At 40.0% G+C, this 13,952-nt stretch overlaps 1 protein-coding gene across 1 annotated transcript in view; it reads right to left on the bottom strand.

Annotated features, from left to right (window-relative positions):
• The window catches only part of MTMR9 (myotubularin related protein 9), a 45,206-nt gene extending 31,458 nt beyond the window's left edge, over positions 1-13,748 (bottom strand). Inside the window, exons 1-2 of the mRNA XM_047760836.1 lie at positions 13,386-13,748; positions 2,203-2,311 (exon numbers count right to left, since the gene is read on the bottom strand). Of these exons, the coding sequence (XP_047616792.1) occupies positions 2,203-2,311; positions 13,386-13,567 (291 nt within the window). The 5' untranslated portion in view covers positions 13,568-13,748. The remainder of the gene's footprint in view (positions 1-2,202; positions 2,312-13,385) is intronic.
• Between the last annotated feature and the right edge of the window lie 204 nt (positions 13,749-13,952).

The following is a 13,952-nucleotide window of genomic DNA, read 5'->3' as shown; positions in this document are numbered from 1 at the left end:
TGAAACTACACACACAAAAAAAATAGTTCATCAGACTTCTTGCTATAATTAGAAAACTGAGGACTTGCCAGTTACTCTTCCAATGGGATTCTATTTATGGCGGCAGAATACATTTGGGTATATGAACTCCTAATGACAAAGAATAGCTCAACTACACTTGATAAGAAATTCACTTTTTATCTTTTTTTTGTTTAATTTTGCTTTAGGGTATATGGAGGTTCCCAGGCTAGGGGTCAAATCAAAGCTACAGGGGCCTGCCTATGCCATAGCTACAGTAAAACCAGATCCGAGCCGCGTCTGCAACCTACACCACAGCTCACGGCAACACCAGATCCTTAACCCAGTGAGCGAGGCCAGGGATCGAACCCACAACCTCATGATTCCTAGTCAGATTCCTTTCTGCTGCACCACAACAGGAACTCCAAGAAATTCACTTATTACTCCCAAAATATAACAAGCTATATAGAGGGAGGGAGGAAACCTGGATGCCAGGAAAAGGCTAGAGACCAAGTTCACTATGTGTATTTACTTTGCTGTTTAAAAAAAAAAAAAAATCAATAGAGCATTCACTTTCTAAGGTCAAATTACAAGAATGGCTCAGAATTTACAGCTTCTTTTCAGCCATAAGGGCTTCTATACAATCAGTCAGTTCCTATAGAGTTTTAGGTACTGTGTATAGCTAAGTAAACAACTGATTCCCGTCAGATGCTAACAAAGCTAAGTAAGTGCAATCAGAAAGTGGGGTAATAGGCTTTGCCTTGTGTCCTCACCACAGGCAACTTCAACTAATACCCACCAACCATCTTAAAGTTATGAAAGGGATAAGAAAAAAAATGTGGGCAGGTCAGTGAAGATCCAACCCCACAACCTGGGGTGGGGGGAACAAAACATGTCAACTGAAGTGGGTGAGTGGGCTTCCCTGCCCAAAGAGCAGGACAGCAGTTCCATTTAGCAGCCTAGAAGCCACACTGCGTTTCTTACTCACGTCAGTAAATTTGGCCAAATCAACATTACTGTTATTTCCAAATGATGAATTTATATGACAAACAGTTCAGCTCATCTTCTCATTTCCTTAAGTAAAATTCAGCAAAGGCAGAAAGAAAAGTGCTACATGCTATTTTCTCAGTACCGTAACGGTTGTTCCTCTATGTCTTTTTTGGGGGGTCTGTTTAAAAGCCAAACAAAATCCTAGTTTCAGATTTACACCTTTCTGCCCCCTTTTAATAGTTAAGCCAATAGCATTTATTTATATACAAAGCCCAGATAAGTCTCTCAAAGAAGGAAAAAAAAAAATCAGTTTGTCTCTACAATTATCTAGGAACTACTATAAACATAAAGTTAACTGCTATAATTTAGTGGCAATGATTTAAAATAAGGCAATTTAAAATCTGAGAGTACACCAGAATAGTTGTTTAGAATGGGAAAGAAATGGTGTGAACTCCTCAATTTAAATATTAAATTAGGAGTTCCCATTGTTGCTCAGTGGTAATGGACCCAACTAGAATTCATGAGCATGTGGGTTTGATCCCTGGCCTCGCTCAGTAGGTTAAGGGTCCGGCACTGCCATGAGCTGTGGTATAGGTCGCCGATGAAGCTTGGATCCTTCGTTGCTGTGGCAGAGACACAGGCCTCACCTGCAGCTCCAACTCGACCCCTAGCCTGGGAACCTCCATATGTCATGGGTGCGGACCAAAAAAGCCATAAGTAAATAAATATATCAAATTATCCAAGTAAAATTTCTATTATTTGTAATCCGAACAGATATTCAATATTGTCTATGTAAATATAAAACAAACATCCTGTCTCAAGCAACTGTGATATATGAAAATTCAGATTAAAAACAAACAAAAGACTAAAAACATTGGTGATAATTACTTACTTTACAAAAGAAGTAACTTTTTTAAAAGTCTTACCATTTATATACACACAATGAAATATTATTCAGCCTTAAAAGGGAAGGAAAACCTTCAACACAGATGAACCCAGAAGCATAAGTAACATACAAAACTGTTATAAGTCAATAAAATCCTATTACAATCCTGTAACAATGACTCAGGTAATGCTTTTCCTTTTAGTCTTCAGCGTTTGAGTTGAACATGACCAGTCACCTAACAAAGAAACATAAGAGCTACACGGAATCTGGATATAAGTTTCTTCTTACGATTATTTATTTTCATCAGATTTTGCCTCCAAAATACTTACCTCAATGGAACTGGCTATATTCAAACATTCCTCCATTCCAGGAATATCCAACTGAATAATTCGAAAATCCTTACATTTTATGATGATGGTACCCAGTGGTCCCACAAACCTGTAAAAAAAATTACAATTTATGCTTAGGAACATACATATTACACTCCCAACTCAAAGTATATGATTATTTCTTCAAGAAAAGGAGTTTAGTTGTAATCACCACCGATACAGGCAGACCTAGTTTTACCACACTTTATTGAACTTTGCAGATATTTAGTTTTTTGGGGGTTTTGTCTGTTTTTGCTTTTTGCTTTTTAGGGCCGCACCCGTGGCATATGGAGGTTCCCAGGATAGGGGGCCAATCAGAGCTACAGCTGCCGGCCTACGCCACAGCCACGCCAGACCCGAACTGCATCTGCGACCTACACCACAGCTCACGGCAACGCTGGATGCTTACTTAACCCATTGGGCAAGGCCAGGGATCGAACCTGCAACCTCATGGTTCCTGCGCCACTTCAGGAACTCCTGTGTTTTGGTTTTTTTTGTTTTTTGTTTTTTTTGTTTGTTTGTTTTTTTTAAAGATAAAGCATCTGTGTCGACCCTGTGTCCAGCAAGTCTACTGGTGCCATTTTTCCAACAGCATTTGCTCACTTCATCTCTGTTACATTTTGGTAATTCTTGCAGTATTTCAAAGTTTAATTATTATTATTATTATATTTGTTATGATGATCTGTATAAGTGACCTTTGATGTTACTATTGTAATTGTTTTGGGGCACCAGTAACTACACCATATAAGACAGCAAATTTAATTGATAAATGTGTGTCTTCTGACTGCTTCACCAACTAGCCATTTCCCCATCTCTCTCCCTCTCCCCAAGCCTCCCTATTCCCTTAGATACAACAATATTGAAATTAAGCCAATTAATCACTCTATAATGCCCTTGAAGAGCTCAAGTGAAAAGAAGAGTCACACATCTCACTTTAAAATCAAAACCTGGGGAGTTCCCGTCCTGGCCCAGCAGTTAACAAACCCAATTAGCATCCATGAGGACACGGGTTCAATCCCTGGCCTCACTCAGTGGGTTAAGGATCCTGAATTGCTGTGGCTGTGGTATAGGCCGGCAGCTGCAGCTCCGATTCAACCCCTAGCCTGGGAACCTCCATATGCTGTGGGTGCAGCCCTAAAAATACAAAAAGGCAAAAAAAAAAAAAACTAGAAATGATTAAGCATAGCGACAAGGCATGTCATAAGTGGAAAGAGGCCAAAAATTAGGCCTCAGATGCCAAATAGTTAACAAGTTGTGAATACAAAGGAAAAGTACTTGAAGGAACATGCTACTCCAGTGGACACGTGAATAAGGAAGCAAAACAGCCTAATTAGATAATGGAGAAAGATGTAGTGGCCTGGATGGAAGACCAACTGGCTACAACATTCCCTTAAGTCAAAGCCTAATACAGAGCAAGGCTCCAACTCCCTAATTCTCTGAAGGCGGAAAGAGCTAAGAAAGCCATGAAAGAAAAGTTTGAAGCTAGCAGAGGTTAGTTCATGAGATTTAAGGAAGAGGCCATCTCCATAACATAAAAGTAAATGTGAAGCATTGAGTGGTAATGTAGAAGATACACAAGTTATCCAAGAGATCTACCTAAGATAATTCATGAAGGTAGCTACACAAGCAACACATATTAGCAAATTAAATCCAACAATATATAAAAAGGATAATGAGGGGTTTCTGTTGTGGCTCAGCAGAAACAAACCCAAGTAGTATGAGGATGCGAGTTCAATCCCTGGCCTTGCTCAGTGGGTTAAAGATCTGGTGATGCCATGAGCTGTGGTATAAGTTGCAGATGTAGCTTGGATTCTTTGTGCTGTGTGCTGTTCCTGTAGCTGTAGCTCCAATGTGACCCCTAGCCTGGGAACTTCCATATGCTGTGGGCATGCTCCTAAAAACCAAAAAAAAAAAAAAAAAGAAAGAAAGAAAAAAAGAAATGCAAGGTTGGTTTAACCCTGGAAAATCAAAGTTATTCCCCATATTAACAAACTAAAAAAGGAAAACCATATGCTCATCTCAACAGATATAGAAAACGCATCTGACAAAATCCAAAAGCTATTCATGATTTTAAAATAAAACAACCCAACTCGTACCAAACTAGGAACAGAAGGGAATTTCTGATAAAAGTATTTACAAAAACAAAACAAAACACAAAACCCTAATAGCATACTTAATGGTGAAAGACTGAATGCTTTCTAAGATCAAGAGTAAGCAGGGAATTCCCATCATGGTGCAGCGGAAACAAATCCAACTAGGAACCATGAGGTTTCAGGTTCGATCCCCGGCCTCGCTCAGTGGGTTAAGGAGTCGACGTTGCCATGAGCTGTGGTGTAGGTCTCAGACACGGCTCGGATCCCATATTGCTGTGGCTCTGGTGTAGGCTGGTGGCTACAGCTCCAATTAGACCCCTAGCCTAGGAACCTTCATATGCCACGGGTGCCGGCCCTAAAAGGACAGAAGACCAAAAAAAAAAAAAGGAGTAACCAAAGATGTTCACTCTCACCACTTCTTTTCAACTCTGTATTAACAATTACAGTCAGTGCTATAAGGCAGGAAAAAGAAATGAGTGTCATTCAGACTGAAACAGAAGTAGTGACACTGTCTTCAGTTGCAGATGACAGGACTGTCTATTTAGCCAATGAACATTACCAAAAAAAAAAAGCAACTATTAGAATAAGTAAATTTAGTAAGGATGCAGTATACAAGGTCAATATACAAAAATCAATACCATTTCTTACACTATTGCAATGATCTTTAAAATATCAAGGATTTTGTTTTTATTCAGCAACAGTGAGCCCAGCAGGAGATGACTGTCATTAAAAGATGGTTTGTTACTCATGGTTCCCAAGAGAGGGTGTAGCACACCATGTAGAACCAATGGGGAAATATCAGGGTCAGTTGGGAGGCAAAAGGAGCAAGGGGAAAGCATGAGCCAGAACCCTTATTGAGATAGTCTATGGAAAAGAATGAGCAAGACAAGGTAGGCAAGATTAGCAAGTTTAGGATTGGATAGTTTGAATAATTTTGTCAGATTCTGGTCTGTACAGGAAGTCTTGAGCATCCAGTACCTGGTCCTGAGGTGACTCAGGGCAAAGGAATAGTGGCCCTGACTACAGGAGCCTGAGAAAAGGAGGCAGATGAGAGGAATGGATTTAGGACTGGGTGGTTTGCATACCAAAGGCACACTTACAGGCAAATTATTTGTTATCTCTAGAAATTAGCTAACCTTAAGAGGGGCATTCCCTCCCCAGGTCTGCAAGCCCTAAGATGACAATGCATCAAAAAACACAAAAAGTAAAAAAAAAAATATTAAAACAGTAAGCAATTAAAAATTGAAATTTTTAAAATATCACTTGAAAGAGCATCAAAAAATATAAACTATATGGGAGAAATTCTGACAAAAGATGTGAAAGAGCTATAAGCAAAAACTGTAACACAAAGCTGAAAGAAATTTTAGACCTGATAAGATAAATGGAGAGAGATTTGTTCATGAGTCAGAAGACTCAAGATATGAGATATCAGAGTTCCCTGGTAGTTTGGCAGGTTAAGGATCCATAATTGTCATTGCTGAGAGTGGGTTCAATCCCCGGCCCAGGGACTGGGAACTTCTGTATGCAGTGGGCATGGCAAAGGAAGGAAGGAAGGAAGGAGGGAGGGAGGGAGGGGGGAGAGAGAGGGAAAGCAAGAAAGAGGAAGGAAGGAAGGAAGAGGGAGAGCGAAAGGAAGAAAGGAAGCAAGCAAGCATAGGAGAAAATCTTTGTGATCTTTGGTTAGGTAAAGATTTCTTAGATAAGATATCACAACCCCAATCTATAAAAGAACTAACAAATTGTACATCTTAAAAATTTTATAGGTTTGTTCTCTGAAAGACACAGTTAATGAAAAGACAAGCCACAGACAGAGAACATTTTCAAATCTTATATTCGATAAAGGACTTGTATCAGAATATACATTAAAAAAAAAACTCAATAAGAGAAAGAATTCTGGAAGATAGTGGAATAGGAAGTACTAGGAGTGTCTTCCCACCTAGACAACAACTGCACCGGCAGAATCTCTCTGATGTAACTATTTTGGAACTCCGAAGTCTATTAAAGGCTTTGCAACCTCAAGGGAAAGACGGATGATAAATTGTAGTTAATTTTGGATAAAGCCAGCAATTCAACTCTTAGCAAAATAGCAGCTACCTGTACCCCACTCCCAGTCATGTGGCAGGCAGCTGTGTACATGTTCCTGGAGCATCGTGCACACAGCTTATAGAGCCAGGGTGTGCAAAAAGGACCCTATCCTCCAAATATCAGGGATCTGTGCTGTGATTGTTGACTGCTGATTCTGATCACAGAGGTGCAAAACGGTAGGCAGCCAGTGTTGCTGCAATTCCTCCCACGGTTGCAATCCACCTCCTCTTCTACAACCAGTGACTTCCAGTGGATTTTAAACACCAACTCTCTCCCCACTCCTCTTCATTTTTCACTTTCCCTTTACAGGACACAGACATAAAAGATCAGGACACACAAAAACAGCTTCAGGAGTTCCCATCATGGCTCAGTAGAAACAAATCTGACTAGCACCCCTGGCCTCACTCAATGGATTAAGGCTCCAACATTGCCATGAGCTATGGTGTAGGCCACAGACATGGCTGAGATCATGCATTGCTATGGCTGTGGCATACACCAGCAGCTGTAGCTCTGATTCGACCCCTGGGGACCTTCATATGCCATGGGTGTGGCCCTAAAAAAAAAAAAAAAAAAAACTTGCATACATAGGGAAAATTAGTAAGTGACTGAGTACACACACCCAGGGAAAGGCTCAGAAAAGACCTGAGAAAACCTTTAATTTACACCTCAGGCTGATGACTGGCACAGAGATATCCTACAACAATCAAAAAATCAAAAATACTTAACAAAATAATGCCCCCAAAACAAACCAAAAAACCGAGAAAATCCTGGAGATGGGAGAGAATCTGATTTCTAGAGTTACCACATCATTAGATTGAAATGTCCAGTGTTGAACAACAAAAATCACAAGGCAGAGAAATAAATAGGAAATTATGATCCAATCAAAAGGTAAAAATAAATCAACAGAAACTGTCCCTGAAAAAGATCTAATGGCAGATGATATACTAGACAAAGACTTATTTAAAATAAGTCTTAAAGATGCTCAAAGAATGAAAGGAAGATTTGGAAAAAGTCAAGAATAATGTGGGAACAAAAGAGAAATATCAATAAAGAGATAGAAAACCTAAAAAGAAACCAAAAAGAAATTCTGGAGCTGAGCAGTATTAAGAAGTGAAATGAAAAATTTACATGAAGGATTCAAAGGCAGATTTGAGTAGGCAGAAGAAAGAATCAGCAAACTTGAAGATAGGACAATGGATATTATCAAGCCTGAGGAACAGAAGAAAAATGATTAAAGAAAAGTGAACAGAGCCTAAGGGACCTGTGAGGTACCAACAAGCTGACTAAGACATACATAGTGGGAGTCCCCAGAAAGAGAAAAGCGAAAAGAACACAGATATTTGAAAAAATGACAGCTGACAATTTCTCAAATTTGATGAAAGATATGAATATAAACATCCAAGAAGTTCAATGAACTCCAAGTAAGATGAACTCAAAGAGACCCACAGTAAGACACATTGTAATCAAACTTTCCGAAGACAAAGACAAAGAGAAAATCTTTAAAGCAGCAAGAGAGAAGCAAATTGTCACATACGAGGGCTCCACAAGGTAACAGGCAGATTTCTCATCAAAAACTTTGGAGGCCAAAAAGCAGTGGGCTGATATATTCAAAGTGCTAAAAGGAAAACCTGTCAACTAAAAATCCAATATCCAGCAAAACTGTCATTCGGAAGTGAGGGGGAAATTAAGACAATCCCAGATAAACAAAGGCTGAGGGAGTTTGTGACCACTAGACCTGCTCTGCAAGAAATGCTCAAGAGAGCATTCGCCTACAAGGTGAAATGAAAGGACACTAGACAGTAACTTGAAGCTGTACGAAGACATAAAGGTCTCAGAAAAGGTAAATTCCTGTACAGTATAGTGGGTTCAGCCCTAGCCTGGGAGCTCCACATGCCACAGGAACAAGCAAAAAAAAACAAAAAAAATCTCCAAAAGGTAAATACATGGGAAAATATAAAAGCTAGTATTACTGTAAGAATGGTTTGTAACCACATTTTATTTTCTATATGATTTAAGAGGCTGATACATTTAACAGAATTATTAGATTATGTTTTCAGGCACAAACGCATAATAATGTAATTTTATGACATCAGTGGACAGGTGTGGGGACAGCTGAAAGGAGAAAAGTTTTTTATGTTTTTGAAGTTAATCTGGTATAAATTCAAATTAGAATGTTATAATTTTAGGATGTTATATTTAATCCCCATGGTAACCACAAAGAAAATATATACACAACAGTAAATGAGAAAAAAAATTAAACATTTCATTACAATAAAATTAAGTATGCACAAAAAAGACAATAATGCAGGAAATTAAGGACAGAGAATAGCACAAAGACCCAAGTTCCCCCTTATTAATAGTTACTTTAAATGTAAATAGATTAAACTCTCCAATCAAAAGACAGACATTGGTAGAATGAGTAAAAATATATGATCCAACTATATGCTATCTCACAAGAGATGCACTTGAGATACAAAGATGTAAACAGGTTCAAACTGAAGGAATGTAAAAAGATTTTTCAAGCAAATAGTAACCAAAAGACAGCAAGGACAGCTATACTAATATCAGACAAAATAGTCTATAAATCAAAAATGGTTATAAGAGACAAAGAAGGACATGATCTATTAATAGAAGATTCCAACAGCAAGAAGGTATAATAATTATAAACATTTACATACCTAATGACAATCAAAATATATGAAGCAAAGCCTGGCAGAAGTGAAAGGAAAAAAGACAATTCTACAATAACAGTCGGAGACTTTAATACCCCAGTTACATAATGGATAGAACAACCAGACAGATTTAAGTAAGCAAACAGAGGACATAACCAATACAATAAACTAACTAGATCTAACCAACATATACATGCTACCCAACAATAACAGAATACACATTCTTCTCAAGGGCATACGGAACACTTTCCAGGATAAAAAAATCAAGTCTCAATAGATTTTAAAAGATATCATACCAAGTATCTTCTCTGAACACAGGATAAAATTAGAAATCAGTAACAAAAGGAAAAACTGAAAAATTCACCAAACTGTGGAAATTCATACACTTTTAAACAACCTGTGGATCAAAGAAGAAATCACAAGGGAAATTATAAAATAAAGACAAACAAATGAAAACGAAAACACATAGCAAAGAAAAAGAAAAAGAAAAAAGCACAAACCATAAAGAACTGATGAATTTTGCATTAAAATTAAGGACTCCTGTTCAACAAGAGTTAACAAATAGGTGAGAGATGAGGAGAAGGTATTTGCAATGTCCAAATGAAGAATTAAAACCTAGAGAGTATACAAAGAACTGGAGCAAATCAACACCAGAAGGACAGCAAACTCAGTTCTTAAAAGTGGGCCAAGCAAATTCACAGGCACTTACGGATTTGCTAACAAGTAAGAGATACTTAAACTCACTGGTAATTAGAGAAATGTAAGTTAAAACAAAGGGATATCAGTTCACAATCATCAGATTGGCAAAAATTAAAAGGACAGTAATACCAAATGTTGGTAAGAATATGTTGGAATTAAGGATCGTGTGGGAGGGCAAAGTGGAACAGCCTTTTTGGAGCACCAATTGGCATTACTTTGTGAACTGTGCATTTGTTTTCTGGCTCAATCCCATCTTAGGCACAATCTCAGAGAAACTCCTGCACAAGACTAATGGGACCTGAATGAGTATATTTACTAGCGATGTTTGTTTGTGATTGCAAGTAGTCAGAGTTACCTAAAGGGTCAGATAAGTAAACTGCTGCAGGCACTCGGGAATTCCATACTGCAGTCAGAAGCAGGGAAATAGATGTACATTCAGCAAGGTGAAGAGATCTTAGAGAAAGAGTACTGAGTTAAACCGCTGAGAAAGAGAACAAGATCTATGACATAATCCTACTTGGGTAAATTAAACTCACATGCTCATGTGTATACACCTACACACAACAGGACTATGTATTTTACAGTGATATACATAACATCCAAGGACAAACAGCAGCACTTAACACAGGTGCCTGCGGGGATGGAAACAAACTGGAAAATGGGAGTGAAAACTAGGGCTGAAGAAGAATAAACTGAGAAAACCTTGTAATGAATCAACCACGAAAATGATGTCATCACCTTCTTTCTACCGTAAGAAGAAAAAGTAAATACAACCGTAAAACTTGTGTACAACCTTGTCTGCTGAAAGGATGGAGTGAAATTATGTGTGCAGTGTACATGAAAATATTCTCCAGGCTTGGAAAACACTATTCAAATCTAAGTTACTACTAGATATGTGAGGGGGGTGTCTCCCTCATGTGACAGAATTGGGGTTGAGGGAGGTTAAGCAGCTCACCCAAGGGCACCTATCTCAGAAGAGGCAGAACTGAAGGAATCACCTTTAACACTGCTCTTCCTCTCCGACCCACTTAGAGTTCACCAGCAAGCATGAAAACCATATCCCAAACCTAACTGCTGCTGAACACACTACTACTGCTTCCACTCTAAGCTGCTACCACCTTTCATCTGAACTACTTGACAGTCTCCTAACTGGGTGTGCAGCTTCCACTATTGCCCCCCTACAATCCATTTTCTGCTGGCGACCAGAATCCTCTAAAAGTCTACCGACTGCTACTTCCTTGCTTTCAACTCTTCAGGGCTTCCCACGAAAACCATCGCAATGGCATATAAGGCCCTCCACCCAGTTTCTGCTGTGCCCCTAGCCTCCCTGCACACTGGCCTCTTTGTTCTTCCTCATACACGCCTAGCAAGCTCCTGTCTCAAGTTTCGGCATTCACATGCCCTTTGGCTGAAATGCTCCTTCCTCCAATATTTGATATTCACGTTGCAGGCTTCCTCTCTCCATTCATTCAAAAGTCAGTGTCTTCTTGGACATTCTTTCTAAATACATGCTGCCTCCAGGCATTCTGTATCCTCACATCTTCCTTTATTTTCCTTCCTGGCACTTATTACCCGACACCATTAGATATTTGTTGATTTATTTGAATATCCATCTCCTCCACTAGTACATCAGTTCCTCATCTGTCTCAGTCACCACTACATCTGCACAGCCCAGACAGTGCTCAGTACACAAAAACACACAGAAGTAACTCTTTTCAGAAATGGACACTTCAACAAACTCCGATCTGACCACCTAGCTCATGCTATTTCCATTACATCATGCTGCTTCCCAGGAAAAAGATAAATGTGTATTTTGTCATTTCTCCCCTAACAGAATAAAAGGTCCTTGTCTTACACATTTTTTTAAGCCCTACCAGGCCCAGCATGTAGTAAATGCTAGGTAAATACGATGAAACGAGAGAGTGAAAAGGCCTCATAAGAGGTAAAGAAGAAAGAAAAGAGTGGATGGCATGAAGCTCTAATATGTATTCTATAGCACCGCTGACCATTCAGTGGTTATTAATCTTTTTAATTTCCTATATGCCTATCTGCCCAAGCCACAGTTAGGAGTTTTGAAGGAGATGAAAATTAACCAAATTTGAAGTCCCAGCCTCAAAGAGCTAACATATATGTAACTATCAAAATGTAAATTGTAATATATACTTTTGAAAGAGATATAATTAAGGAGCTATGGATTTCAAGGAAAGGGAAATTACTTCTAGATGTGGGATTAACAGAAGAACCTGTGAAGAGGTGGCACCTGAAACGGTTAAAATGAATATTGAAAGATGAGTAACAGCTGGATGATAGCCTATAAACCTCCTGAAAGACAAGAGCTATAGTTTATTCATTTTGGTGTCCTTAATGCCTCAAAAAATGTCTGAAATGTAACAACATTCAATAAATGTTTAACAAATTTGGGAGGAGCAAGGCATTCCAGGCAGAAGGAAGAGAATGTCAGTAAAATACAGACATCAGAGAATGCAGGACAACGATGAGCAAATAAATAAATAGTGAGGACTGGCTGGTAAAAAGAGTTCAGGAAAGGGAATGGCAAGAAGTAGGTAGGGCCAGAATAAGGAGTACCAGCAAGACAGAGTAAGGGGTGTCGACTTTATATGCAGGCAAGGAGAGAATATTAAAAACTTTTACACAGGAGAATGTGATTTCAGGAGTTCAGCAGGATCCCTCTGTTTGAAACCATAACTCTATCACCACTTCCTCATATAGTGTTTAACTTCTATTGTTAGATAGTATTTTCCCTTAAGGTGTACCCTCTCTAGGAATCTTAATATCCTAATTCTCCTGAGAGGTAACTGAAAAAGCTGATGTCAATCATTTATATCTTAGTGTAAATTGGATAACCAATTGACCTTCTTTGGGCTACACTAAGTACACAGAGCTTCTGGGAATTGTGATGATGAAAGATAACTTTATGACTCTGAGACACTACCCTGGAAGGACAGAGTTTGGGATGCAAAAAAGAGGTTAATTAATGCCTTGGTTTAAGAACCAATTGTGTTCTTTCCAAAAGCAGATCAAAGATTAATAGAAGACGTTATAATCTCCCATAATGGGAAGTGTTAAGTTGATGACTTGGAAAATAAAAGTAAGGAGAAATATGATAAACTGAAGATTTTTAAGAGGGGGGAAAGGTTTTGTGGCATTTATACTGAGTTGAGTTTTGCTCAGAAGTGGCAAGTAAAGATTTCACCTAAATCACATCAATCACAACTTCATGAACTATGATGGACAATTAATATTCAAGGAATATGATGGTGAAGAAGAAATTTAAAAAGAAAACGTTGCAAATCCACCCAAATAGTGGTATATACCAAAAATGGCAATCAGGATTTAAAAAAACCACGTGATACCCCTGGGAATTCCAGTTAGATTTAATAGAAACCACGTATCTCATTTGGATGGTTTTCTGCTTTCTAAAACTCAAATCCTCAATCTGGACTGGAGGGGGCTCGTTCTGCTGGCTGGCTGGGCGACAGGAGGCGAAGAAAACACTGGGGCACATTCTCGCAGACGTGCACCTGATGACCCCACTTTCCCTGCAGAATAGGGAGGGGGTGGGGTAGGCACTCACCGCTTGTCGATGGCGTCGATGTTTGAATGGAGGAGCCACAGCTCCTCCGTGTTGTCCTGCCTGGACGACAGGATCAGGTGGTGACCAGTCAGACACAAGGTCCCCTCGACGGCCGGGTAGAAAGGCCGGTGCAGCACCACGTTGTCCACCCGCGGCGTCTTAATCAGCTCCGCAAACTCCATGTTCCCCAGCGGCCGGAGCCAGGGGACTGCCGAGTCCGGGAGGTGCGAGAAGGTTACACCGCCGCAGGGCTGAAGGGAACGACCCGGCACTGGGCAGGCCGGAGGGGCGGGAGCCGGGGCGGGGTGGCCGCGCCCCGCCCCAAGCCGGGGTAGGCGCGGCGAGGCCCCTGGCCACCGTCACTGGCCAGTGAAAGATCTGGGCTGGGCCAGGCCGAGCGTCTCTACCACACCGCTCAGTCCCCGCCCCAGGCCGAGGACTCGTGTAGTGAGGACGCTCCGCGACAGACCCAACAGCTACCGCCGCACTTGGGACCCGGCCTCGGGTGGGAAGGATGCAAGGAGAAGGAGGAGGCCGCCCTAGGATCAGAGTCTAAAACCGAGACCC

Source organism: Phacochoerus africanus, chromosome 15, assembly GCF_016906955.1.
Source record: "Phacochoerus africanus isolate WHEZ1 chromosome 15, ROS_Pafr_v1, whole genome shotgun sequence".
NCBI lineage: Eukaryota > Metazoa > Chordata > Mammalia > Artiodactyla > Suidae > Phacochoerus > Phacochoerus africanus.
Note: the sequence above shows the minus strand (reverse complement) of the source record. Positions and strands in the feature narration are given on the sequence as shown.